Here is a 25,914-nt window from a genome sequence, read left to right as displayed (position 1 = left end):
TGGGACAAGTACTTACCTCACCTGCTGTTTGCGTACAGGGAGGTACCCCAGGAGTCTACCGGGTTTTCACCTTTCGAACTGTTGTATGGAAGGCGGGTGAGGGGGCCCCTAGACCTGATGAGGGACGAGTGGGAGGGGAAGGCCGCTCCCGAGGGAGAGTCAGTGGTGGAGTATGTCCTGACCTTCCGGGAAAGACTGGCCGAGCTCATGGGCCTGGCCAGGGAGAATCTGGCCCGAGCCCAGAGGAGGCAGAAGGTCTGGTATGACCGCACAGCACGAGCCCGTGCCTTCGCCACCGGGGATCAGGTGATGGTTCTCATCCCCGTGAGGAGAAACAAACTCCAGGCCGCCTGGGAAGGGCCCTTCAAGGTGATCAAGCAACTGAATGAGGTAAACTATGTGGTGGAGCTGTCAAACCGGGCACATCACCGTCGGGTGTACCATGTGAACATGATGAAACCATACTATGACAGGGGGAATGTGGTGTTGGCCGTGTGTGGACATTGGGAGGGGCAGGGAGATGACCCCTTAGTAGATCTATTCCCTGGGACAAAAGCTGGTTCCCCCCTGGAGGCGATTCCCCTCTCTGATCAGCTGACCCCGGGCCAGCATGCTGAGATCAGAGGGGTGCTGCATCTGTACCGACAGCTGTTTTCCAACCAGCCTGGATGCACTAATTTGACTGTCCACCGGGTGGAGACCGGGTCACATCCCCCTATAAGATGCTCCCCTTTTCGGGTCACTGGGAAAACTGCCCAGGATCTTGAAAGAGAGGTCAGGGACATGCTGGCTTTGGGGGTGATCCAGCCGTCTTCCAGCCCTTGGGCCTCACCAGTGGTGCTAGTCCCCAAGAAGGATGGGTCAATCCGGTTCTGTGTGGACTATCGAAAGCTCAATGCCATCACCGTATCTGATGCCTACCCTATGCCCAGGCCTGACGAGCTCCTAGACAAGCTGGGAGGTGCTCGGTACCTTACCACTATGGATCTTACAAAAGGTTACAGGCAAGTGCCGCTGGACGCAGATGCCAGGCTGAAATCGGCCTTTATCACCCCTCTGGGGCTCTATGAGTTTCTGACCCTGCCCTTCGGCCTCAAGGGAGCACCGGCCACCTTCCAGCGCCTGGTGGATCAGCTACTGAGGGGGATGGAGAGTTTTGCCGTGGCGTATATTGACGACATCTGCGTCTTCAGCCAGACCTGGGAGGACCACATGTCCCAGGTTAAACAAGTCCTGGACCGACTCCAAAAGGCTGGGTTAACAGTAAAGGCGGAGAAGTGCAAGGTGGGGATGGCTGAAGTATCTTACCTGGGCCATCGTGTGGGGAGCGGCTGCCTGAAGCCGGAACCAGCCAAGGTGGAGGTGATCAGAGACTGGCCTGCTCCCCAAACCAAAAAGCAGGTCCAGGCCTTTATTGGGATGGCGGGGTACTATCGAAGGTTCGTGCCCCACTTTAGTGCCATAGCCGGCCCCATCACTGAACTGTGCAAGAAGGGGAAGCCAGACAAGGTGATCTGGACTGAGCAGTGCCAGGAGGCTTTCCGGGCGCTGAAGGAGGCTCTGGTTAGTGGCCCAGTTCTGGCAAACCCAGATTTTGACAAACCCTTTATGGTGTTCACTGATGCCTCAGACACGGGACTGGGGGCAGTGTTAATGCAGGAGGATGAAAAGGGGGAGAGACACCCCATCGTGTACCTGAGTAAGAAGCTGCTACCCCGGGAGCAAAGCTACGCGGCCATCGAGAAGGAATGCCTGGCCATGGTGTGGGCCCTTAAGAAGCTAGAGCCATATCTCTTTGGGCGACACTTCACCGTATACACCGACCACTCTCCCCTGACCTGGCTGCACCAGATGAAAGGAGCCAACGCCAAGCTCCTGAGGTGGAGCCTGCTCCTGCAGGACTATGACATGGACGTGGTACATGTGAAGGGAAGTGCCAACCTGACAGCGGATGCGTTGTCCCGGAGAGGGGGCCCTGAACTTCCCCAGGTCACTGGGCAGAGTGACCCCGCTCAGTTCAGTCTCGAAGGGGGGAGAGATGTGATGCAGTAGGGACTGTCTGTGTGGGGAGTGGGAGACCAGGGGAGGGCTTTAGGGGATGGACGATGCCAGGGCCTGTAACCTGAGCTAGGTAAGGGAGGGGAAAGGTCAACACCTTTGCCCGGGAAGGGGACAAAGGAAGGGAGTGGCAGGAGGGAAGCAGTTGGAGTTTGGGCTTGGGGCTGTGTGGGCGGAATTCAGGGTATCCTAGCTAGGATCCAAGCACCCTGAAAGCCCAGAAGGACTTGGTGGAGGGGTTCTGACTGTGCCTGCAAGCTCTGCTGTAACCTGTGTTCCTGTTGTCCGATAAACCTTCTGTTTTACTGGCTGGCTGAGAGTCACTGTGGGTCCCAGGAAGAGGGGTGCAGGGCCGGACTCCCCCACACTCCGTGACAATACCTAACAAACTGTGAATCCCAGGTAGGTGCAAAACAAATATGGAACCACAAGAAGCAATTTCACAACATGTTGGAATGCAGTTAGTTATCCAATTCTTTAGTTGTTCCCTAGATACATGATCTATTGTGGACCTACATGAACAGTGGAAAAAGAAAAGAGATTTACAGAAACTGTATTGTCACAATACAAGATGTGAGCAATTTTGGTGTTGGCTTATAGAGAATGGCCTTTCCTTACAAAGATGAAGACATTCAACACAAGGAGGAGTTAAGATAATGAGCTCAGGCTGAGCAAAGAATACAATTGAAAGAAGCTTAAGCAAATAGGCTGGAAGGATTGCATGGGCAAGACGGTAGGGAGAGTGGTACTCTGTCAAAAATGGCATTACCTATTTCTGTGTCACTAACAACTCAGAAGCAAATGATGCCAAATGCTTATAGATCCATGTCCTAACAGATAAAGCACAAGATGGGGTACTAGTTGGTGTCTGCTGCAGGACACCAAACACCATTAGAGAACTGGATGACTGACTCGTTTGGCACCTATCTATAATTAAGGCTAAGATTATGTCACGGAGGTCATGGATTCTGTTTATTTTTGTTTATTGCCTGTGACCTGTCCCTGACTTCTACTACAAATAACTGTGACAAAATCTTAAACTTAATGATGCCCATGCACCTGAAGTGGCGCGGCTGTGGATTGAGGTGTTTGATCTTGCTATTGCAGTGGGTCAGGAGCTTGGGAAATGTCGAAGTATAATTGGTGGGCAAGATGACATAAGCAGGAGGTTGGGGAACCACAACTGTCTGGGCCAGAAGGCAGTGATCAAGATGACCCTCATTCTGTCCAGTCAGAACTTGTGTAGAACTTGTGGAAGAAGCGACAGCGGAAGGAAGGCATAGTTGAACTGGCCTGACCAGGTAAGAAGCAGAGCATCACAATGGGAGAAGTAACCTAGGGCTCCTCTGAAGCAATATGGGGTGCATTTGCTGTCTGTGTAAGAAGCAAATACATCTCTAGTTTCAGTTCCCCACAAAGTGAAAAATGTCATGCAGCAGCATTTTGCAAAGTTGCCACTCATGATCAAGTGCAAAGTATCTGCTGAGGAAGTCTGTTTCCCCACAAGGTAGGCTACTGACAGGGTGATGCACAGGGAGGCAGATCTTGCTCCCCCTTGCTTGTTGATGTAGAAGTCAGTCGTAGTCTTGTCTGACATTACAGGGATATGGTGAAAGCAGATGAATGAGAGAAAAGACTCGCACATCCTCCATTCTGTTCATAGTTCCAGTATACTGATGTGCATCCTGGATTCTCAAGATGTCCACACTCTTTGTGCTGTGTGGTTGTTCACGTGGGCTCTTCAGCCTACCAAGGATACATCCATAATGATGGATGAGAGTGCTTCCTAGCTTCCTGACAAGGTCCTGCCTTGAGATCAGTGGAGGTGGATGCTCCCACACTGGAGTTGGACTTCGCAGCAGGAGGCATACTCCTTGTTGAATGAAGCCAAAGTATAGGGTGGGGTTCCATGGCCTGGATGCGACTGGGGCCTCACAGCTGTCTCCATGAGGTATCTGCAGAATGACCCAGGTAATTACATGACTGTCAACCTGAAAATGATCCCAGGAAAAATAATGGAAGTCCTATCACTGATCTCGGTTAACGAAGAATGAAAGGAGAGTAGTGAAGCCTGGATGCTGAGGAATGTTAAAGTGTGGCAGAATGACATTTTTGATTCTTGTCGTCTTTGTCAGCTGCTTAATATTAAGTGGCAGGATAAGATCAACAATGAAGATATTGGTAGCCAAACCGAGGAATCACTTCCATCAGCACTGATTCGGTTTTGGTGGCTTTCTTGGTACGTACATTTTAGGATGGATGACCAATTAATTACGAAGGGTTTACCAAGGAATGCCGCTACACCATTAGCGATCACATATTGCACCACCAAAGCTTTCGGTGACCAAGATCGCCAATGGTGAAGAGAGACTGAACATCCAGCCAGACTACCTTAAGGGCCTAGCTAGAGTTTGATCCAGGTGGCACTTGATCTACAAGGACTGCTACATCCCTCTGGGATCTGATGACATAATGCCAATCAATACTGTTTAAGGAAAACAGAGCTTATAAAAAACTATCTGTTTTTGATGAGATGACAAGTTAGGTTGGTAAAGATAATAGTGTTGATGTAATATACTTAAGGCTTCTATAAGGCATTTGATTTGGTACCACGCTTTTTATTAAAAACTGGAATGATACAAAATTAACATGGCACATATGAAAAGGATTAAAAACTGGCTGATAGGTCTCAATGTAATTTTAAGCAAGGAATCATCATCAAGCAGGTGTGCTTCTAAAGGGGGTCCAGGGATAGGTTTTTGGACCTATACTATTTAACATTTTTATCAATGGCCTGGAATACGACATAAAATCACCACTGATAAAGTTTGGCAATTATATAAAAATGGGGAGGGGAAAATAACGAAGAGGACAGGTCACTGAAACACAGTGATCTGGATTGCTTGTTAAGCTGGGAGCAAGCAAACATTTTTCAACATAGATTCATATATTCTGATTTAGTTGGGGATTGGTCCTGCTTTGAGCAGGAGATTAGATTAGATGACCTCCTGAGGTTCCTTCCAACCCTCATATTTTATGATTCTCTATGGCGAGAAGGGACCATTATGATAATCTAGTCTGACCTCCTATTAAAAAAAAACAACATACCATAGAACTCCCCCAAAATAATTCCTAGAACAGCTATTTTACAAAAACCTCCAATCTTAATTTAAAAACTGTCAGAGAGGGAGAATCCACCATAACCCTTGGTAAATTGTTACAATGGTTAATTATTCTCACCGTTAAAAATTTTCATTTGGAGTCTGAATTTGTCCAGCTTTAGATTTCAGCTACTGGAGTATGTTATATACCTTTCTCTGCTAGACAAATATTAAATATTTGTTCTCCTGGTAAGTATTTATAAACTGGAATCAAATCACCCCTTCACCTTCTCTTTGTTAAACTAGATACATTAAGCACCTGAGTCTACCACGATTAGGCATGTTTTCTAATTCTTTAATGATTCTCATGGCTCTTCTGTGAACCCTATTCAATTTATTAACTTTCTTCTCAAGTTGTGGGCACCACCACTGGACACAGTATTCCAGAGGCAGGGTTGCACCAGTAGTAAACACAGAACTAAAATAACCTTCCTACTCCTCAAAATTCCCCTGTTTTTGCATCCCAGGAACACATTAGCTCTTTTGACCACTGTGTCACATGTTCAGAGGATTATCCACCACCGCTCCCAAATCTTTTTCAGAGTTACTGTTTCCTACGATACAGTCCCCCATCCTGAAAGTACGGCCTACATTCTTTGTTCCTAGATGAATACATTTACATTTAGACATATTAAAAAGCACATTGTTCGCTTGCGCCCAATCTACCAAGTGATTCAGATCGCTCTGAATCAGTGACCTGCCCTCTTCATTATGTAACATTCTCCCAGTTCTTGTGTCATCTGCAAACTTTATCAATGATGATTTTATGTTTTCTTCCAGATCACTGATAAAAATGTTACATTGCATAAGACCAAGAACCAAGCCCATAGGAACCCACTGGAAACAGACCCACTCAATGACAATTCCCTGACTACAGTTACATTTTAAGACCTGTCAGTTAGCAAGTTTTTAATCCATTTGGTGTGTGTCGTGTTATTAATTTTATATTCTATTTTTTTAATGAAAATGTTGTGCCGTACCAAGTCAATTGTCTTACAGAAGTCTATTACATCAGCACTATTAATTTAATCAAGCAGACCTGCTGTTTTTTTTAAATGAAATTACAACTCTGTTCGAGTATCAGAGAAGTAGCCGTGTTGGTCTGGATCTGTAAAAGCAGCAAAGAGTCCTGTGCCACCTTATAGACTAATAGATGTACTGCAGCATGAGCTTTTGTGGGTGAATACTCACTTTGTCAGATCAAGCTCTGTTTGACAGGATCTATATTTCCATAAACCATGTTGATTGGCATTAATGATATTACCTTCCTTTAGTTCTTAATTGAGTCCTGTATCAGCCACTCTACTACCTTGCACAGACAGATGTCAGGATGACAGACCTATAATCATCTGGGTCATCCCATTTATCCTTTTTGAAAATGTCGAGTTTTCTGGAACTTCTTCAATACTCCAAGACTTACTGAAAATCAACATTAATGGTCCAGCAAGCTCCTCAGTCTTTTAAAACTGTTGGATGCAAGTTATCTGAACTTCCTGATTTAAACGTGTATCACTTTAGTAGCTTCTGTTAACATCCTCCAGAGATTCTAGTAGAATAGAAAAAATGTTATCACCATATGGTGAGACTGTATCGCCTGTTTTTTTTTTTGCTCTCAAATACAGAACAAATTATTATTAATTCTACATTTCCATCTAGTAATGGATCAATATGGCCAACAAGAAATTATAGATCTATGACCAAAAAATGTAGGCTATTCTGTACAGGACGGGGGACTCCATCCTGGGAAGTAATTACATTGAAAAAGAGTTGAGGGTCATGATGAACAACTCAACATGAGCTCCTAGTGTGATGCTGTTAGCCAAAAAGGCTAATGCAATCCTTGGATGTATGAACAGGGAAATCTTGAGTAGGGAGATCCTATCAGTGCCAAATACAGACGTGACCACTGCGGGAATACTGTGTCCAGTTCTGGTGTCCACAATTCAAGAAGGACATTGATTCAGAGAAAAGCCACAAGAATGATTAAAGGATTAGAAAACATGCATTATAGTGACTGACTCAAGGAACTCTATCTTAAAGAGGTTAAAAGTTGACTTGATTACAGTTTATAAGTGCCTACCTGGGGAACAAATATTTAATAATGGGCTCTTCAAACTAGCAGAGATCCAATGCCTGGAAGTTGAAGCTAGCCAAATTCAGACTGGAAATGAGGCATACATTTTTAACAGTGAGAGGAACAATTGACCAAGGGTTGTGGTAGATTCTCCATCACTGACCAATTTTAAATCAAAATTGGATGTTGTTATAACAGGGTGGACCTACAACAGGAGGATATATTACACTGAGTGTGTATCTTAGCTAAGTTAATCGAGAACAGACTAAATATTTTCATAGATTTTACGTGCCATTATGATAATTTAGTCCAGAGGTCAGCAATCTTTCAGAAGTGGGGTACCGAGTCTTCATTTAATCATTCTAATTTAAGGTTTTGCGTGCCAGTAATACATTTAACATTTTTAGAAGGTCTCTTTCTATAAGTGTATAATATATAACTAAACTATTGTTGTATGTAAAGTAAATAAGGTTTTTAAAATATTTAATTAATTAATAATTGGAGATATACCAAACTCCTAGAACTGGAAGGGACCGTGAAAGGTCATTGAGTCCAGCCCCCTGCCTTCACTAGCAGGACCAATTTTTGCCCCAGATCCCAAAGTGGCCCCCTCAAGGATTGCACTCACAACCCTGGGTTTAGCAGGCCAATGCTCAAACCACTGAGCTATCCCCTCTCCCCAAGCTTAAGAAACTTCATTTAAAATTATATTAAACTGCAGAGCCCCCTGTACCAGTGGCCAGGACCTGGGCAGTGTGAGTGCCAGTGAAAATTAGCTTGTGTGCCGCCTTCAGCACACGTGCCATAGGTTGCCTACCCCGATCTACTCTGACATCCTGCTCAATACAGGCTGAAAAATTTGTAGAGTATAAACACAAAGGAATGAGAAATTATTTAGAATGGGTCAAAGTGGTATAAGCTCAGAGAATGGGGTATGAGCTCAGAGAATGGGATGAAGTTGAGAAAGAGTGAATTTAGGTTAAGTGGTAACAAATATTTAAGTGAAAGACTTTTACATTGTAGAAAAGTCTTCCAAAATAGAGAGCAGGTCCCGTAACTTGGGACAATTCACACCTGTAGGGACAATTCAGTCAAGGATATAATGGAGTGCATATTCCTGCATGTGCCTCAGTAAGATGGACTGGTTAGAGTAGTAAATGAATTAGTGGGAAATAACTGCAAATAAACAGAAGGCAAGAAGAAGCAAAGTAGAGACTTGTATCAGAGGGTAGCCGTGTTAGTCTGGATCTGTAAAAGCAGCAAAGAATCCTGTGGCACCTTATAGACTAACAGACGTTTTGGAGCATGAGCTTTCGTGGGTGAATACCCACTTCCTCAGATGCATGTAATGGAAATATCCAGGGGCAGGTATATATATGTGTGCTAGCAAGCAAGCTAGAGATAACGAGGTCAGTTCAATCAGGGAGGATGAGGCCCTGTTCTAGCAGTTGAGGTGTGAAAACCAAGAGAGGAGAAACTGGTTCTGTAATTGGCAAGCCATTCACAGTCTTGGTTCAATCCTGAGCTGATGGTGTCAAATTTGCAGATGAACTGAAGCTCAGCAGTTTCTCTTTGAAGTCTGGTCCTGAAGTTTTTTTGCTGCAGGATGGCCAGGTCTGCTATAGTGTGGCCAGGGAGGTTGAAGTGCTCTCCTACAGGTTTTTGTATATTGCCATTCCTAATGTCTGATTTGTGTCCATTTATCCTTTTCCGTAGAGACTGTCCAGTTTGGCCGATGTACATAGCAGAGGGGCATTGCTGGCATATGATGGCGTATATTACATTGGTGGATGTGCAGGTGAATGAGCCAGTGATGGTGTGGCTGATCTGGTTAGGTCCTGTGATGGTGTCGCTGGTGTAGATATGTGGGCAGAGTTGGCATCGAGGTTTGTTGCATGGATTGGTTCCTGAGCTAGAGTTATTATGGTGTGGTGTGCAGTTACTGGTGAGAATATGTTTCAGGTTGGCAGGCTGTCTGTGGGCAAGGATTGGCCTGCCACCCAAGGCCTGTGAAAGTGTGGGATCATTGTCCAGGATGGGTTGTAGATCCTTGATGACGCGTTGGAGGGGTTTTAGCTGGGGGCTGTATGTGATGGCCAGTGGAGTCCTGTTGGTTTCTCTCTTGGGTTTGTCTTGCAGTAGGAGGCTTCTGGGTACACGTCTGGCTCTGTTGATCTGTTTCCTTATTTCCTCATGCGGGTATTGTAGTTTTGAGAATGCTTGGTGGAGATTTTGTAGGTGTTGGTCTCTGTCTGAGGGGTTAGAGCAGATGCGGTTGTACCTCAGTGCTTGGCTGTAGACAATGGATCGTGTGATGTGCCCGGGATGGAAGCTGGAGGCATGAAGGTAGGCATAGCGGTCGGTGGGTTTTCGATATAGGGTGGTGTTAATGTGACCATCACTTATTTGCACCGTGGTGTCAATAAAGTGGACCTCCCGTGTAGATTGGTCCAGGCTGAGGTTCATGGTGGGGTGGAAGCTGTTGAAATCATGGTGGAATTTTTCCAGAGTCTCCTTCCACACCACACCACACCATAATAACTCTAGCTCAGGAACCAATCCATGCAACAAACCTCGATGCCAACTCTGCCCACATATCTACACCAGCGACACCATCACAGGACCTAACCAGATCAGCCACACCATCACTGGTTCATTCACCTGCACATCCACCAATGTAATATACGCCATCATATGCCAGCAATGCCCCTCTGCTATGTACATCGGCCAAACTGGACAGTCTCTACGGAAAAGGATAAATGGACACAAATCAGACATTAGGAATGGCAATATACAAAAACCTGTAGGAGAGCACTTCAACCTCCCTGGCCACACTATAGCAGACCTGGCCATCCTGCAGCAAAGAACTTCAGGACCAGACTTCAAAGAGAAACTGCTGAGCTTCAGTTCATCTGCAAATTTGACACCATCAGCTCAGGATTGAACCAAGACTGTGAATGGCTTGCAAATTACAGAACCAGTTTCTCCTCTCTTGGTTTTCACACCTCAACTGCTAGAACAGGGCCTCATCCTCCCTGATTGAACTGACCTCGTTATCTCTAGCTTGCTTGCTAGCACACATATATATACCTGCCCCTGGATATTTCCAGTACATGCATCTGAGGAAGTGGGTATTCACCCACGAAAGCTCATGCTCCAAAACGTCTGTTAGTCTATAAGGTGCCACAGGATTCTTTGCTGCTTTTAAAGTAGAGACTTGAAAGTGAGGAAAACAAAAAGGTAGATGCACAATGGGCAAGTACAAAAGCACGTACAGCACCACATAAGAAAACAAAAACCCAACTCAAAGACCACCACTAGGGACCCCTAATTAACGGGAATTTTGGACCTTTTAAAAGATTATCTGAATCAGGCATGTCATGGTATAATTCCCCGCTCTGAACCTTAGCGTCCAAAAGATGGGGTACCAGCATGAATTCCTCTAAGCTCAATTACCAGCTTAGTACCCGTAGCGCTGCCACCAACCAGGAATTCCAGTGCCTGGTACACTCTGGTCCCCCCAAAACCTTGCCCGGGGACCTCCAAGACCCAGACCCTCTGGATCTTAACACAAGGAAAGTAAACTCTTTCCCTCACTGTTGCCTCTCCCAGCCTTCCCCTCCCTGGGTTACCCTGGAAGATCACTCCTTGAATCTTGAAACAGAGAGGAAAAAATCCACCTTCCCCCCTCCTTCTCTCTCCCCCTCCCAGACTCTCCCTGAGAGAGAAAGTAATCCTAACACAGAGAGAAAATAACCTCTCTCTCCCCCTTCCCTCCTTTCTCCCAACCAATTCCCTGGTGGATCCAGACCCAGTCCCCTGGGGTCTCACCAGAATAAAAAAAAATCAGGTTCTTAAACAAGAAAAGCTTTTAATTAAAGAAAGAAAAACAGTAAAAATTATCTTTGTAAATTTAAGATGGAATATGTTACAGGGTCTTTCAGCTATAGACACTGGGAATACCCTCCCAGCCTAAGTATACAAGTACAAATTAAAATCCTTTCAGCAAAATACAAATTTGAACTCCTTCCAGCCAAATACACATTTGCAAATAAAGAAAACAAACATAAGCCTAACTCGCCTTATCTACATAGTACTCACTATTCTGGACATATAAGAGACTGTATCAAAAAGATTGGAGAGAAACCTGGTTGCATATCTGGTCCCTCAGAGCCCCCAGAGTGAACAACAACCAAACACTAACAGCACACATAAAAACTTCCCTCCCTCAAGCTTTGAAAGTATCCTGTCCCCTGATTGGTCCTCTGGTCAGGTGACAGCCAGACTCACTGAACTTGTTAACCCTTTACAGTCAAAAGAGATATAACGTACTTTTGTTCTATTAACTCTTACTATCTGTTTATGACAAGGCATTAATGGAATTAGTTATACAGTAGAACCTCAAAAATACGAACACCAGAATTACAGTCTGACTGATCAACCAGACCCCATGTGGAACCGGAAGTAAGCAACCAGGCAGCAGCAGAGACATACACACACAAAAAAACCACCAGCAAATACTGTACTGTGCCTGTATTGCATCTTAAAGGCAGGCACATCTGTGCTGCCTGTCCCTAGCCCCACCCGCTACTTGCCACACAGGGGGCAGCCACTTACAGGTAGGAGGTGAAGATGCTAAGTTTCACAGGCACAGCTGTGAGCCCCTGAGCAGGCAGAGCAGGAGCAGTGCTGGGGTCTGCACTACTTTCATGTAGGTCACCTCCCCCTGCCCAGGAGGGGGACAAACTTGCATGCACAGTCTGAACCCAGGAAAGACACTGAGCTGCTGCTGGAACCTGGCCTGGAGTGTTTGCTGCTGGAGCTGCAGCCCTGCACATTGTGCTCTGGAGGAGCAGCTCAGTTGTAAAAAGGCCACACTTGACCCACCGTAGCCCAGTGTGCCTCACTCACCACCCTTGCATCCAGGGGGCTAGAACCAGCTGCTTGTGCACACACCCACTTGCCAGGCTAGGAGGTGAAGATGCTGAAGTTCACTGGCATAGCTGCAAGCCCCCACTCCAGGCAGTCTTGGTCAGAATTATGAACATTTCAGAGTTACGAACAACCTCCATTCCTGAGGTGTCCGTAACTCCAAGGTTCTACAGTAATTGGGATGATTAACAGGTCATGGAAACTGAGAATGATCTTTCTCCTTTATGAGCCACCTTCTCTGAAACAGACGAAACTCAGACTTCATACATGTGCACTTACATAAACCAAGTCACTTGGCTAATACAATACAAACTGAGTATCCCTTAGCATTTTTCCAAAAGAAACAGACTCATAGGCCTGGTCTACACCAGGGGGGTGGGGTGCGGTGGATGTCGATGTAAGACACGCAATTTCAGCTATGGGAATAGCTGAACTCGACGTTTCTTATTTCAACTTACCTCCCGTCCTCACGGTGCGGGATCGATGGCCGCAGCTCCCCCACATCGACTCCGCTACCGCCGTTCACCCTGGTGGAGTTCTGGAGTCAACAGGAGCGCGTTCAGGGATTGATATAGCGTGTCTCGTCTAGACACGCTATATCGATCCCCGACATATCGATCGCTACCTGCCAATCCGGCAGGTAGTCTGGACATACCCATAGACGAAGGCCAGAAGAGACTGTAGTAGAAAGAGAGCCTAAGACAGAAGCCCAAGTATCATAGGCCTGAACTGAAGTAGTGGCCACGCTCTGCTGATATAATGCAAAGAAAGGCTGTGAGCACAAGTCAGGCTCTGCCTGCTTGCAAGCTCACAGAAACTGGCAAGAACAGGGCTGGTATTGCAAAAACACACACATTCCTAAGAAGTGCTAGGCTCAGGACACTTGTGGAATCATCCTTCTGGAATGTTTGCACAACACCTCAATATCAACACAAAGATAACAGGAACGTGCTGACCTCTCAAAGATAAGGTCAAGATGACAGTATGAGGGATAGAGATATTTTGCTCAAACCAAACGTACAAGGTAATGGGTGACAACTAGCCATGTCAAGGGGAAGGGGAAGGAGATACATAACTTAGAATCATAGAGTCTTGTGGCATCTTATAGACTAACAGACATATTGGAGCATGAGCTTTCGTGGGTGAATACCCACTTCGTCAAAAGCTCATGCTCCAATATGTTTGTTAGTCTATAAGGTGCCACAGGACTCTTTGCTGCTTTTACAGATCCAGACTAACACGGCTACCCCTCTGATACATAGAAGATTAGGGTTGGAAGAGACCTCAGGAGGTCATTTGTCCAACCTCCTGCTCAAAGCAGGACCAACACCAACTAAATCATCCAAGCCAGGGCTTTGTCAAGCTGGGCCTTAAAAATCTCTAAGGATGGAGATTCCACCACCTCCCTAGGTAACCCATTCCAGTGCTTCCCCACCCCACTACAATTTGAGACCATTGCTCCTTGTTCTGTCATCTGCCACCGCTAATAACAGCTGAGCTCCATCCTCTTTGGAAACCCCCTTCGGGCAATTGAAAGCTGCTATCAAATCCCTCCTCACTCTTCTCTTCTGCAAACTAAGCAAAAACAGCTCTCTCAGCCTTTATTGGCGAATAAAATGGAGTTTCAGAGGGAATGTGGCCACTTAGGGGATAGTGGAAAGTCCCATCACTGACTGAGCTACATCCATTGTCACAGGCATCCAGGGAGCTAGGACCGTGCTTTGTCAGCAATAAACCTAACCTAGTGCCTTCATATTTTAACGGATATTGTGGTCATTGGACACTTACAATGCCAGCTGTCTGCACAGAGCTGGAATGGCATACAGAGAGAACACACACAGCCAAACATCTGACTACAGAGACCACCATGATCATCTAGTCTAGAGGTTCTCAAACAGGAGTACATGTACCCCTGGAGGTACTCAGAGGTCTTCCAGTGGGTACATCTAGATGTTTGCCTAGTTTTACAACAGGCTACATAAAAAGCATTAGAGAAATCATTACAAACTAAAATTTCATACAACTTGTTTATGCTGCTCTATACTACGCTGAAATGTAAGTTCAATATTTATATTCCAACTGATTTATTTTATAATTATATGGTAAAAATTAGAAAGTAAGCAATTTGTCAGTAATTGTGTGTTGTGACACTTTTGTATTTTTATGTCTGATTTTGTAAGCAAGTAGTTTTAAAATGAGATGAAACTTGGGGGTATACAAGACAAATCAGTAGTCTAGAAAGGCGGAGAAAAAACTTTTATTCACCTTTTTGTAACTGTTGTTCTTTGAGATGTGTTGCTCATGTCCATTCCAAGCAGGTGTGTGCGTGCCGCATGCATACCAGCTGGAAAATTTTCTCTTAGCAGCCTCCATAGGGTCGCCCCTGGTGCCCCCTGGAGTGGCGCCTCCATGGAGCCCTATATAGGGGCCCACCAACCCTCCACCCCCTCAGTTCCTTTTTGCCGGCCCTCCGACAGAGCGGCAGGAGGGTGCGTATTGGAATGGACAAGAACAACACATCTCAAAGAACAGTTACAAAAAGGTGAGTAAACATTTTTTCTTCTTCAAGTGATTGTTCATGTGCATTCCAAGCAGGTGACTCACAAGCCTGAATTTAGGTGGTGGGGTCGGAATTCACTAAGGCCCTGCGAACTTCCAGGGAATGCAGCCTACGCTCTGCGTTGGAGGAGCATGGCTTAGGGTAGAACACAGGGAGAAAAATGTCCTGACCCATGTGGAATTGGGAGACCACTTCTGGAAGGAAAGCTGGGTGTGGCATGAGTTGGACTGTGTATGGAGGCTCAGACGTCAGCGCTCTGAGTTCCGATACCCTCCTGGCTGAGGTGATGGCCACGAGGAATGCAACCTTATAGGAGAGATATAGCAAAGAGCATGTAGACAGTGGCTCAAAAGGGGACCCCGTGAGGGTGGAGACAACCAAATTGAGGTCCCAAGCAGGGACTGGTTGTTGAATATGCAGGAACAGCCTATCCAGGCCCTTGAGGAAGCGACAAACCAGTGGGTTTGCAAAGACTGAACTACCTTCAGCTCCTGGGTGGAATGCGGAGATGGCCACCAAATGGACCCGAATCGAAGAGAGCGAAAGTCCTCGCTACCTCAACTGGAGTAGGTAGTCAAGGATGAGAGGTATCAGGACGAGCCATGGAGCCTGTCCTTGCTGTTCAGCCCAGATGGAAAAATGTTTCCACTTGGCCATGTATGCGGCCCTGGTGGAGGGTTTTCTGCTACCGAGGACTTGTCTGACCTGCTGTGAGCACTGCATTTCCACCGGGTTTAGCCATGGAACATTCAGGTTGCAAGGTGAAGCGACTCCAGGTTCGGGTGGCAAAGGCTGCCCCGATTCTGTGTGATCAAGTCCAGGAGTAGGGGCAACATGAGGGGTGCTGGCGCGGCCACACCGGTGCTATCAGTATGACAAGAGCGTGATCCCTGCATATCTTGAGGAGTACGCAGTGGACCATGGGGATCAGAGGGAAGGCATAAAGCAGGCCGCCTTCCCACGAGAGGAGGAAGGCATCTGTTAGAGACCCTGGACTGCACGCCTCATGAGGGAGAAGAACCTTCGACACTTCCTGTTGTCCCTCGAGGCAAACAGGTCTATCTGGGGATAACATCAGAGACGGAAGATTGAGCATGCCACATCTCGGCAAAGGGACCACTCGTGACCATGGAACAAGTGGCTGAGGGCATCCGCCACTCTGCACCCCCAGGAGGTAGGATGCCGTTAGGTGAATTGCGTTCTGTGCGCAAAAGTCCCATAATGCACGGCTTCCCGGCACAGGGGAGAGGAGCGCGCATCCCCATGTTTGTTGATATAGAACATCGCTGAGGTATTGTCCATGAGGACTGCAATGCACCTGCCCGACAATCGCCATTTGAAAGTGAGGCAGGCCAAGAGAACAGCCTGTAGCTCCCTGATGTTGATGTGCAGGGAGAGCTCCTCTGGGGACCAAAGGTCTCGAGTCCTGAGATTCCCCGAGATGCGCCCCCCCACCCCCAAAATCCGACACGTCTGTCACCATGGAAAAGGATGGCTGAGGGCTGGAGAAGGGTACTCCAGCACAGATCATTCGCGGGTCGAGCCCCCACTGGAGGGAATCCATCACCTCTCGGTGAAGTGTCACCACCGAGTCCAGCATGTCCCTGGTTGGTCGGTACACAGTCGCTAACCAGGAGTGAAGAGGACGCAGCCTGAGCCTGGCATGCCACACCACACAGGTGCACACAGACACTGTGTTCCAGCAACTTCAGGCAGTTCCTCGCCGTAGTGGTCAGGAAACGGCAGAAACCTAGGATGATATCAGACATGGACCGAAACCTGACCTCGGGTAGGAATACTCTGGCCTACGACGAGTCCAGAACTGCCCCTATGAACTCTATCCGCTGGACAGCAGACAGGGAAGACTTGGCCTTGTTCAACAGGAGACAGACCTTGAGGAAAGTCTGTCTGAAAGACCACCTGAGCCTCCGTCTGTGCCTTGGAGCAGCCCTTGATAAGCCAAAAGTCCAGGCAGGGAAACACCTGAATTCCGTGCTTACGCAGGAAAGCTGCCACAACTGCCATGCACTTTGTGAAGACCCTTGGGGCCGTTGACAGGCCGAAAGGCATGACTGAACTGGAGATTGGTGTTGCCCACTATGAACCTGAGGTAACGTCTGTGCTGAGGGATTATTGCGATATGGAAGTACGCATCCTTCAAGTCAAGGGTGGTGTACCAGTCACCTGAATCCATGGAGAAGATGATGGAGGACAGGGAGACCATATGGAACTTGAGTTTCTTTACAAACTTGTTCAGATGCCGCAAGTCCAGAATGGATCGGAGGCCCCCTTTCACCTTCAGTATTAGGAAATACTGGGAGTAAAAACCCCTAGTTCCTGAGGAACTTCCTCCACTGTCTCTACTACGAGGTGGGACTGCACTTCCTGAACTAGAAGTTGCTCATGAAGGCGTCCCTGAAGAGGAACAGGGTGGGGGGCTGGTGGGACGGGAGGGAGGAGAATTGGATAGAATATCCCCTCTCTACTGTGTGGAGCACTCAACTGTCCGATGTGATTCAGGACCAGGCACGATAGAAGGAGAACAGACGTGATGAAAAGGTAGGGCTGGTAGGATCCAGAGTCCTGACTGGTAGGTCGTCCTCGACCTTACCATCAATTGGGGTGTAGGCCCTGACGAAGGCTGTGGCTGGCTGGACGACTGGCCGGAGAGCTCTTGTTGCCTCCTTCTGCTGTTTCTTCTTCGCCTACGCGAGGGCTCCGGGCAGTTCTGGGGCTGGTACGGCCACAGAACTGGCTGCGGCCTGAATTGCCTGTGTTGGGTGGCTGGGGTGGTGCAGGCCTAGTGAGCTGTAAGGTAGCCCTCGAGTCGTTTAGGCTATGGAGCCTCTTGTCCGTCCTCTTGGAGAAGAGCATGGGCCACTCGAAGGGGAGGTCCTGGATAGTTTGTTGGACCTCATGTGGAAAGCCCGAGACCTGAAACCAGGCTCCTTGCCGCATGACCAGCCCAGTTGCCAATGTACGGCAGATTGCATCTGCCACATCCAGGGCTGCTTGGAGGGATGCCTGGGAAATTAGCTTCCCTTCCTCTACCAAAGCATAAAATTCTGTTTGCAATTCCTGGGGGAGAAGTTCAGTGAACTTGGACAAGGCTGAGCATGTGTTATGGCCATACCAGCTCACTATAGCCAGTTGGTTGGCTATATGTAGTTGCAGACCCCCCGTCGAGTACACCTTTCTACGAAAGAGGTCCAACTTCTTGGCCTCCCTGTTCTTCGGTGTAGACCCTTGGAACCCCTGACGCTCCCTTTGGTTGGCAGCATCCACAATCAGAGAGTCTGGGGGTGGGTGGGTATATAGGTGCTCATGGCCCTTGGAGGGTACAAAATAGCGCCTCTCTGTCTTCTTGGCCATAGGGACCAATGAAGCTGGTGTCTCCCACAAGGTGTGGGATGTATCAGCTATTGTTTTGATCAACAGTAGGGCAACCCGAGATGGGCCCGAGAGGGCCAGGATGTCCACTACCGGGTCTATGTCCACCTCGATCTCCTCCGCTTGGATCGCCAGGCTCTGAGCGTCACGCTTAAGTAGCTGCTGAAGCACCCAGTTGTCCACTAGGGCCGGTGTCGCTGAAGTTCCCGCAACCGCTTCATCCAGCGAGGAAGAGGAGGAGATCACCTGCAAAGGACCTTCCTCTGTACCCTTAGCCTCTGCAGAGTTCCGCAGCGCACGGTACTATGGTTGCGTGGCTGGTGCAGATGTAGGATGTGGCACGTAGCCGGTACGGGGGTCGACGCTGAACAACGAGGCATGCTGGGCAGTGCCTGCGGCGTCAGAAACATGATTCCCGTCAGTGCTGGTGTCTGACTCCGTAGTGCTGGGTTCTGTTGTGGCACACTCCTGTCAGACAGCAGTGCCAGTGGTGGAAGCATTTGCACTGGAGCCACCGACGTTGAGGAGACTGACGCAGACCTAGAGCGCGGGCCGTGCACCTGTCCCAGGGACTGATGGTAGGCCCAGGGAGTCCAGAACAGCCACTGGGAGGGTGGTTGCCACTGTTGCTGCCACTGCACAGGGTAAGGTCGTTGGCTTGCCTGAGAAGCCGAACTCCTGCTCCTCGATCTACTGGAGCGGTAGGAGTCTGCCTCGGAGTCCAAGGCCTCCGAATAGGAGGACCAAGGGGGAGCAGTACCCACTGTTGCCAGGGAGCGGTGCCACGAGGCCGGGGAGTGCTCTCTTTGTGCCAGTGCTGCCAGAGCACCACTGGGCGGGGACTGGGGCAACATCATGGCTGGCTTGCCCCTTGATTGGATCGGGGTCAGGCTGTGTCTAGCAGCTCCTTCCACAGGTGCAGGGAGGCCAGCACTGGGAGGCTTAATAACTCAGAGGCCACCTCGAATGCCTCGGGTGTCGATGGGGGACGCCCATCCTCGCTGAGGTCCGGGGAGCTGGACTGGTTCAGACTCAACTGCACCCCCACCAGGGCAGGAGTCATTGGGACCTTGGGAGGGTGCAGTTGTGGCTTGGCTTGTCCCACCACAGTCGTGGACACCGCTGGCCTTTTAAGGTTCTGGTGGGGTGATCGGTTCCTCACCAGCCTCTTCGTTTTCGCGTGCACTGGACATGGTGATCGGTGTTGCACTGAGGCGGATTTTCTATGTCCTGAATCTCTCCAGTGCCGGGACTTCGAGGTCTTAGACTGGGACTCCTGTCTTGTTAGCGGTGCCGGAGCGCTGTGCACCAAGGATGAGGTGCTGGGCGCCGGATCGGCAGGCTCGGGGTCAGAGTGTGGCTGTAAAGCTGCTTCCATCAGGAGCACTCTGAGTCTCTGCTCTCTGTCCATAAGAGTCCTGGGACAGAATCCCCTGCAGATACTGCACCGGTCTCTTTGGTGGCTCTCCCCGAGACACCTCAAGCAGGACGAGTGCGGGTCACTCTTTGGCATAAATTTCCCGCAGTCCTCGCAGAGTTTAAACCCTGGGGACCTGGGCATGCCCCAGCAGGGCAACAAGCACGTTGGGGAGGGGGGGAAGCCCCCCCAACTACTATTAACTATCTACAACTATCACTAACTCTAAACTATGAGAGGGGAAACAACTATATACACTTAGACGAGACACTGCTAGGCTTGCTGCAAAAGCGAGCAAAGTTCCAGCTAGCCGTCACTGGCGGAAAGAAGTAACTGAGAGGGTGAAGGGTCGCCAGGCCCCTATATAGGGCGCCATAGAGGGGCCACTCCAGGGACCACCAGGGCTGACCCTATGGATGTTGCTAAGGGAAAATCTTCTGGCTGGTATGCACACCTGCTTGGAATACACATGAACAATCACTCAAAGAACCACCACTGATCTAGTCTGACCTCCTGCACTTTGCAGGCCACAGAACCTTACCCATCCACTCCTGAAATAGACCCAGAAGCTCTGGCTGAGTTACTGATGTTCTCAAATCATGATTTAAAAAAAAAAAAAAAAGGATTTCACATTACAGAGAATCCACTATTTAGTATTTCATTTAAACCAGCAAGTGACCTGTGACCAATGCTGCAGAAGGCAAAAAAAATCCAGAGTCTCTGCCAATATGACCTGGGGGAAAATTCGTTTCTGAACCCAAGTATGTCAATGCAATACTAAATGAGAAACACCAGCCTTCCTGATTGCTCTCCAGCTAGTGTGTGGTATTTTTTGTATTTTGTTTTTTTACCTTGGTGGATTGGCTTCAAGTTCTTGGAGCTTTTCTTCCAGCTTTCCTTGTGTTTCTGCCAACTCATCATACTCCTGATAAAAGATTAAACAGATTCAGTCAAGTATTAGCTTTAAATTTCTCATTTTTAAATAAAAAACAAGGAGAAAGTGAAGTGTCCATAGTAAACTTACTGCCAAATAATGATCAGACAAACGCAAAGCCACATGCCTATTTTTGTTTCCTCATGAACACCGAATACATAAAAGGAAAATATTTTAACACAAAGGATGAGATTTAGATTCTCTAAAGCTGTGAAAAGTACAGGTTTTTTTTTATTAAATGTTTACATTATGGTAGAGCACACAGCCTCAATAAGAATGGGGTTTGATCCATCTCCCATTGAAGACACTCGTATGTGTTTCAATGGGAACTGAATCAGACCACTGGATCCTAAAAGCACTATTAGTTCAGCCACATTTCACACCTGTATTAAACAAATACCTTAAAACACACAACCCTACTTTCTTGGATTGTCAGCAAACACTCAGGTCAGAGAATGTGATAAAATCCATTACAGTTCTGGTGGAATGAGATACCAGATGGTTCTCATAGTAACTGGAACTCAACCAAACTGGATGTGATATATTTTCTATTCTTGTTTCCTTATTAAAGACTTAATTATTTCATGGTGAATGTATAAAGTGAGATATTTCCAAAGTAAAAGAAAATAGAAAATACTAAAGCACAGGCAGTACACCCAAGTTCAAGCTAGAATTTTACAGGAAGACCTTTATAGACAGCTATTGAGTAATGTACTGTATCAACTGATGATGAATAGCTCACTGCTGGAAGTTACGACCAATATTCCCTCTCATTTTTTCCATCCATAGGTGGAAAGAATTTTATTATGTGTGCCAATATTTAGGTAATGTGCGGATGCGCAGCACCAGTAAAAACAAGAAACATAGATAGAATATATATTTTGTAAAAGTTACCATAGGGATAATTACTCCAGCCATGACAGGTGAGGCATTTTAGAACTCACTACTCAAAGAATTAAATTTAAGCATGAGAGAAATAAAATTATGAAATGCAGAGAGCAGTCAAAAAACTAAAATAAAGGCACTTTGAAAGAATAAAATTACAGAGAATAAATGTGCATTCCAAGAAGTACGAACAACATCACAAGTATGTGTTGGGAGGTGAGAGACAGAGAGAGACTGTGTGTGTGTTGGGAGGTGAGAGACAGAGAGAGACTGTGTGTGTGTTGGGAGGTGAGAGAGAGAGACTCTGTGTGTGTGTGTTGGGAGGTGAGAGAGAGAGAGACTCTGTGTGTGTGTGTGTGTGTGTGTGTGCGCGCGCGCGCTGCCTGCTGGAGAAGTGTATGAGAGACAGACAGTGTGCTGTCTCTAAGCACACCAGCACTCACCAGTCTGAAGGCTTGTTCAGAATGCAGCAGGGGCCAGCAGTTCCATTTAACTCCAGAGCCCTGTTCCCCCTCCCCCACTCTGCGTAGATGGGGTACATGGGCGGCAGGGAGAGGGACACCCTGACATCAGCGCCTCTGTTCTGCACAGCAAGTAGGAGGGTCCTAGGAGTAGCTGGCAGAAGCTCCAAGGCAGAGGGCAGAGCAGCAGGGGGAGGGGCACATAAACACCAGTCGCTGGATGTGCAGGGCTCTACTAACCTAGTGTGCGGCACCTGATTGATTCTTGTGCGGCCATGCAGCATAGGTTGGTTTGGTGTGATTTGTTTTTGACAAATCCATGCTGGCCATTCCTTATAACCTATTGTCCTCTAGAATCAGAGACTATCAGGGTTGGAAGGGACTTCAGGCGGTCATCTAGTCCCCCTGCTCAAAGCAGGACCAACACCAACTAAATCATCCCAGCCAGGGCTCTCTCAAGCCTGACCTTAAAAACCTCTAAGGAAGGAGATTCCACCACCTCCCTAGGGAACCCATTCCAGCGCTTCACCACTCTCTGAGTGAAAAAGATATTCCTAATATCCAACCTAAATCTCCCCCACTGCAACTTGAGACCATTACTCCTTGTTCTGTCATCTGCTACCACTGAGAACAGTCTAGATCCATCATCTTTGGAACACCCTTTCAGGTAGTTGAAAGCAGCTATCAAATCCCTTCTCATTCTTCTCTTCTGCAGACTAAACAATCCCAGTTTCCTCAGCCTCTCCTCATAAGTCATGTGCTCCAGCCCCCTACTCATTTTTGTTGCCCTCCGCTGGACTCTTTCCAATTTTGCCACATCCTTCTCGTAGCGTGGGACCCAAAACTGGACACATTACTTCAGATGAGGCCTCACCAATGTTGAATAAAGGGGAATGATCACATCCCTCGATCTGCTGGCAATGCCCATATTTATACAGACCAAAATGCCGTTAGCCTTCTTGGCAACAAGGGCACACTGTTGACTCATATCCAGCTTCTCGTCCACTGTAATCCCTAGGTCCTTTTCCAGCTGCTTACAAACTGATTAATAATTTGTTCCAGCCTCTTTCCAGGTATCATAGTTAGGCTGACCAGTCTGTAATTCCCCAGATCCTCTTTACACACACACTCTTTATTTAAAAAAAAAAAAAGAGGTAATATGGTTGCCCTTCTCCAATCCTCTGGGACCTCAGTCATCCTCCAAGATGTCCTCCAAGTTCTCAAAGATAATTGCTTCAGCTAGTTCCTTAAGTACCCTAAGATGAATTTCATGTCATCTTATTGTCATGTCAATGAATACATCTAACTTATCTAAATATTCTTTAACCTGTTCTTTCCATATTTTGGTTGACATTCCTTCCCCCTTATTGTTAATATTAATTATGTTGAGTATCTGGGTCACCATTAACCTTTTTAGTGATGACTGACGCAAAACTGGCAATAAAACCCTCAGATTTCTTGATATCATCAGTTATTAGCCTCCTTCCACACTAAGTAGAGGACCTTCACTTTCCTTCGTCTTTCTCCTGCTCCTAACATATGTTAAGAAAAAAAAATCTCATCTTGCCTTTTTTATGTACATTGCATAGGGACTCAGAAGAGTGCTCTAGAAGAGTAGCTGTTTGGCAAAGGATGGCTTTGGGAAGGTCAAGGTCACAGGACAGGGATCAATGCAAAGTTGTGAAGTTTTCCTGTTAACTCTCTGCTGTTAACATATTCTTCTTCCCTGCTATATGAGAATACCTTGACTTATGACTCCCTAAAATTGCTGCACTTTCTTACAAATTGAGGCCACTTTTCCAGATTTAGGAAAAAACACATTTAAAATTTTTTCCTCAGTGCATCTGAGGAACTTTTCTGTCTACCACAGTAAGTTCCTATCAAAGCAAACTTTTCAGAGAGGGCCCCGTGAAAAGGGTTTGGGGAGGAGAATGAGAGGAGCTCCTGGCACTATATTTCACTACCGTAGTTGAGACTACCAACAATCCAGGAGCTGGGTATGAGAAAAAAAAAATATTCTAACCTGTTGTGGGATGTCAAAGATGGCAATTTTCTTCACCCTGGGTGAAATGGATTAAGAGGCATGACAAATAATCTTGGTATGTACCAGTAGCTTCTCATTTACTGGTAAAGCAATTCTGCATTTGTGATGGGGTCTTTCTTGACACTTATCGGTCCAAAGTATCTACTACACTGAACAGCAGTTACTCAAAATACTTAAGCAGAAATGAAGAAATTAGAAAAGTATTCTCTTCTGCAGAGGTTGAAGGATGAGCTGTACCCTGAAGGAAAAGGGCATCCTCAAGATCACTATCACCCCTCTCACCAGTATCTATTTCCAGCAATTCTTCCCTAAGCCACAGGAGTGGGGGGACATGTCTAGGAGAAAAGTGTAAGACTGATTATAGGAAGTGGAGGAGTCACATGGCCCTGGTTTCTTGATTATCCTCTTAACCCTGACTCCCTAAACTGAAGAAGAGGAGGGCACAAGAGCTAATATACCATGAAGCATAATCAAACTGGTAAATGTGGGAACTTGAACAGATAAACTTCACAGCGTATCAGAAAAGCCAGGGGGGAGACTTTTAAAGTCCTATGAATAAGATGGGGATCCTATTTTCTCAGATTTGGGAAACTATAATGTTTCCCATGAGTTCATCTGAGATGGATTTGGAGGTGTGCCCTAAAAGTATTAAATCTAAGCTTCCCTTCAGGAGAAGACTGAAAGGGCGTAATGAATCTGTCTAAAATCCAAATGAGAGAAGTGATGGGGACTGCTCACTGGTTCCCACACCAGGGGCTGGTGAAGTAGGACAGACAGTTTGGATTCAAGGACTACTCCGGAATTAATGGAATCAGGGGAACCACCTCAGTTCTCAAGCCTAGATCTAATGCACCTCAGTTTCAAGGCCTTCAGACTCATTCACGATTACTCCTGGTGCTATTTACAAGATGATTCCAAACATAAGACAAGGGAGAATTATGTTGCCTGGTCAGATATACTGTAGTGTCACAATGTAATGAGCCAGGAGGATGTGAATGACTGGATCTAAAGAACACTCAGGCTGCTTCACAAGTATTTGGATTCTACAGAGGAGCAAAACTGGAGAAATCCAATTCCTAGGTCCAAGCAGGGAGCACCAAAGGACAAATCACTCATCAGGCCAAAAGAGCCAATCTGGCATAAATGGAGCCTCATTCAGGCAGTTGAGCCTCTCACAGCCTATGCAAGTTTCTTAAATATTCATCAGTCTCTGACATTTTGGCCTTACAGGAGGCAAATCTCTTTGAACATGAACTTTTTCTTTCCAGATTGCCATCTCAACACGCACTGTAGTGTCCAACAGTGCCAAAGCCGAACTGTGATCTAAAACTGGATTAATTCCTGAACTTTCAGATCCTGTTGAGACAGGAGCTCATGCAGTCCCATTATCACTTTCCAGAAGGCTCTAATACAGGGAACATGTACGTGAACTTTTCAGAGCAGTTTCACACAGCCAGTTCTTCAAAAAAGTGTATGTGACACAATTTTACATAATCAGTTTGCTGTTCAGATTTTAAAGACAAAAGTTTGTAGACCTGTATTTATGGCATTCTGTACCTTGCAGAGAGCAGTAAGATCTCGGTGTTTGCTTTTCACAAGGAACTCCGCAGTAATATCCCGAGGTGGTTTTACTTCAGATGCCTCCTTATACTGCTGATGGAGCTCTTTAATCTTCTCTTTTAAATTCACCATCTGGGAAGGGGAAGAGGAAAAAAGGAGCTTTTGTAACATTTACAACGAAAATAAGAATTCTGCCTCAAAAATAGTCACACCACTGGTGGCACTTCCTCCCTTGTTATAGGGGATGCACCTCACAGGGCACTATAGTGCCATTAATCCTATATTTCTAGAGATTTTCTGATTAACATACACAGCATAAGCTATTACTGTCCTCTGGCAAAATGTACAGAATGGAACTGTTGAGGGTAGGAAAGATGCCAGAACTCTGTATGCTTTCTCCAGAGGGATAGCAACATCACCTTTAACAGTTAATCTGAA

The 25,914-nt window shown here is 46.8% G+C and overlaps 1 protein-coding gene across 3 annotated transcripts in view; it reads right to left on the bottom strand.

Moving 5' to 3' along the window:
* KDM1A (lysine demethylase 1A) overlaps nucleotides 1–25,914 on the bottom strand; it is a 164,936-nt gene that overhangs the window by 58,117 nt on the left and 80,905 nt on the right. For all 3 annotated transcript variants that reach the window (XM_030539424.1, XM_030539426.1, XM_030539425.1), the window contains 2 exons: nucleotides 25,474–25,608; nucleotides 20,444–20,517 (listed from right to left, as the gene is read on the bottom strand). In XM_030539424.1, coding sequence (XP_030395284.1) covers nucleotides 20,444–20,517; nucleotides 25,474–25,608 — 209 coding nt within the window. The remainder of the gene's footprint in view (nucleotides 1–20,443; nucleotides 20,518–25,473; nucleotides 25,609–25,914) is intronic.

Source organism: Gopherus evgoodei, chromosome 20, assembly GCF_007399415.2.
Source record: "Gopherus evgoodei ecotype Sinaloan lineage chromosome 20, rGopEvg1_v1.p, whole genome shotgun sequence".
Lineage (NCBI taxonomy): Eukaryota > Metazoa > Chordata > Testudines > Testudinidae > Gopherus > Gopherus evgoodei.
The sequence above is the reverse complement of the archived record's forward strand: the minus strand, read 5'-3'. Positions and strand labels throughout refer to the sequence as shown.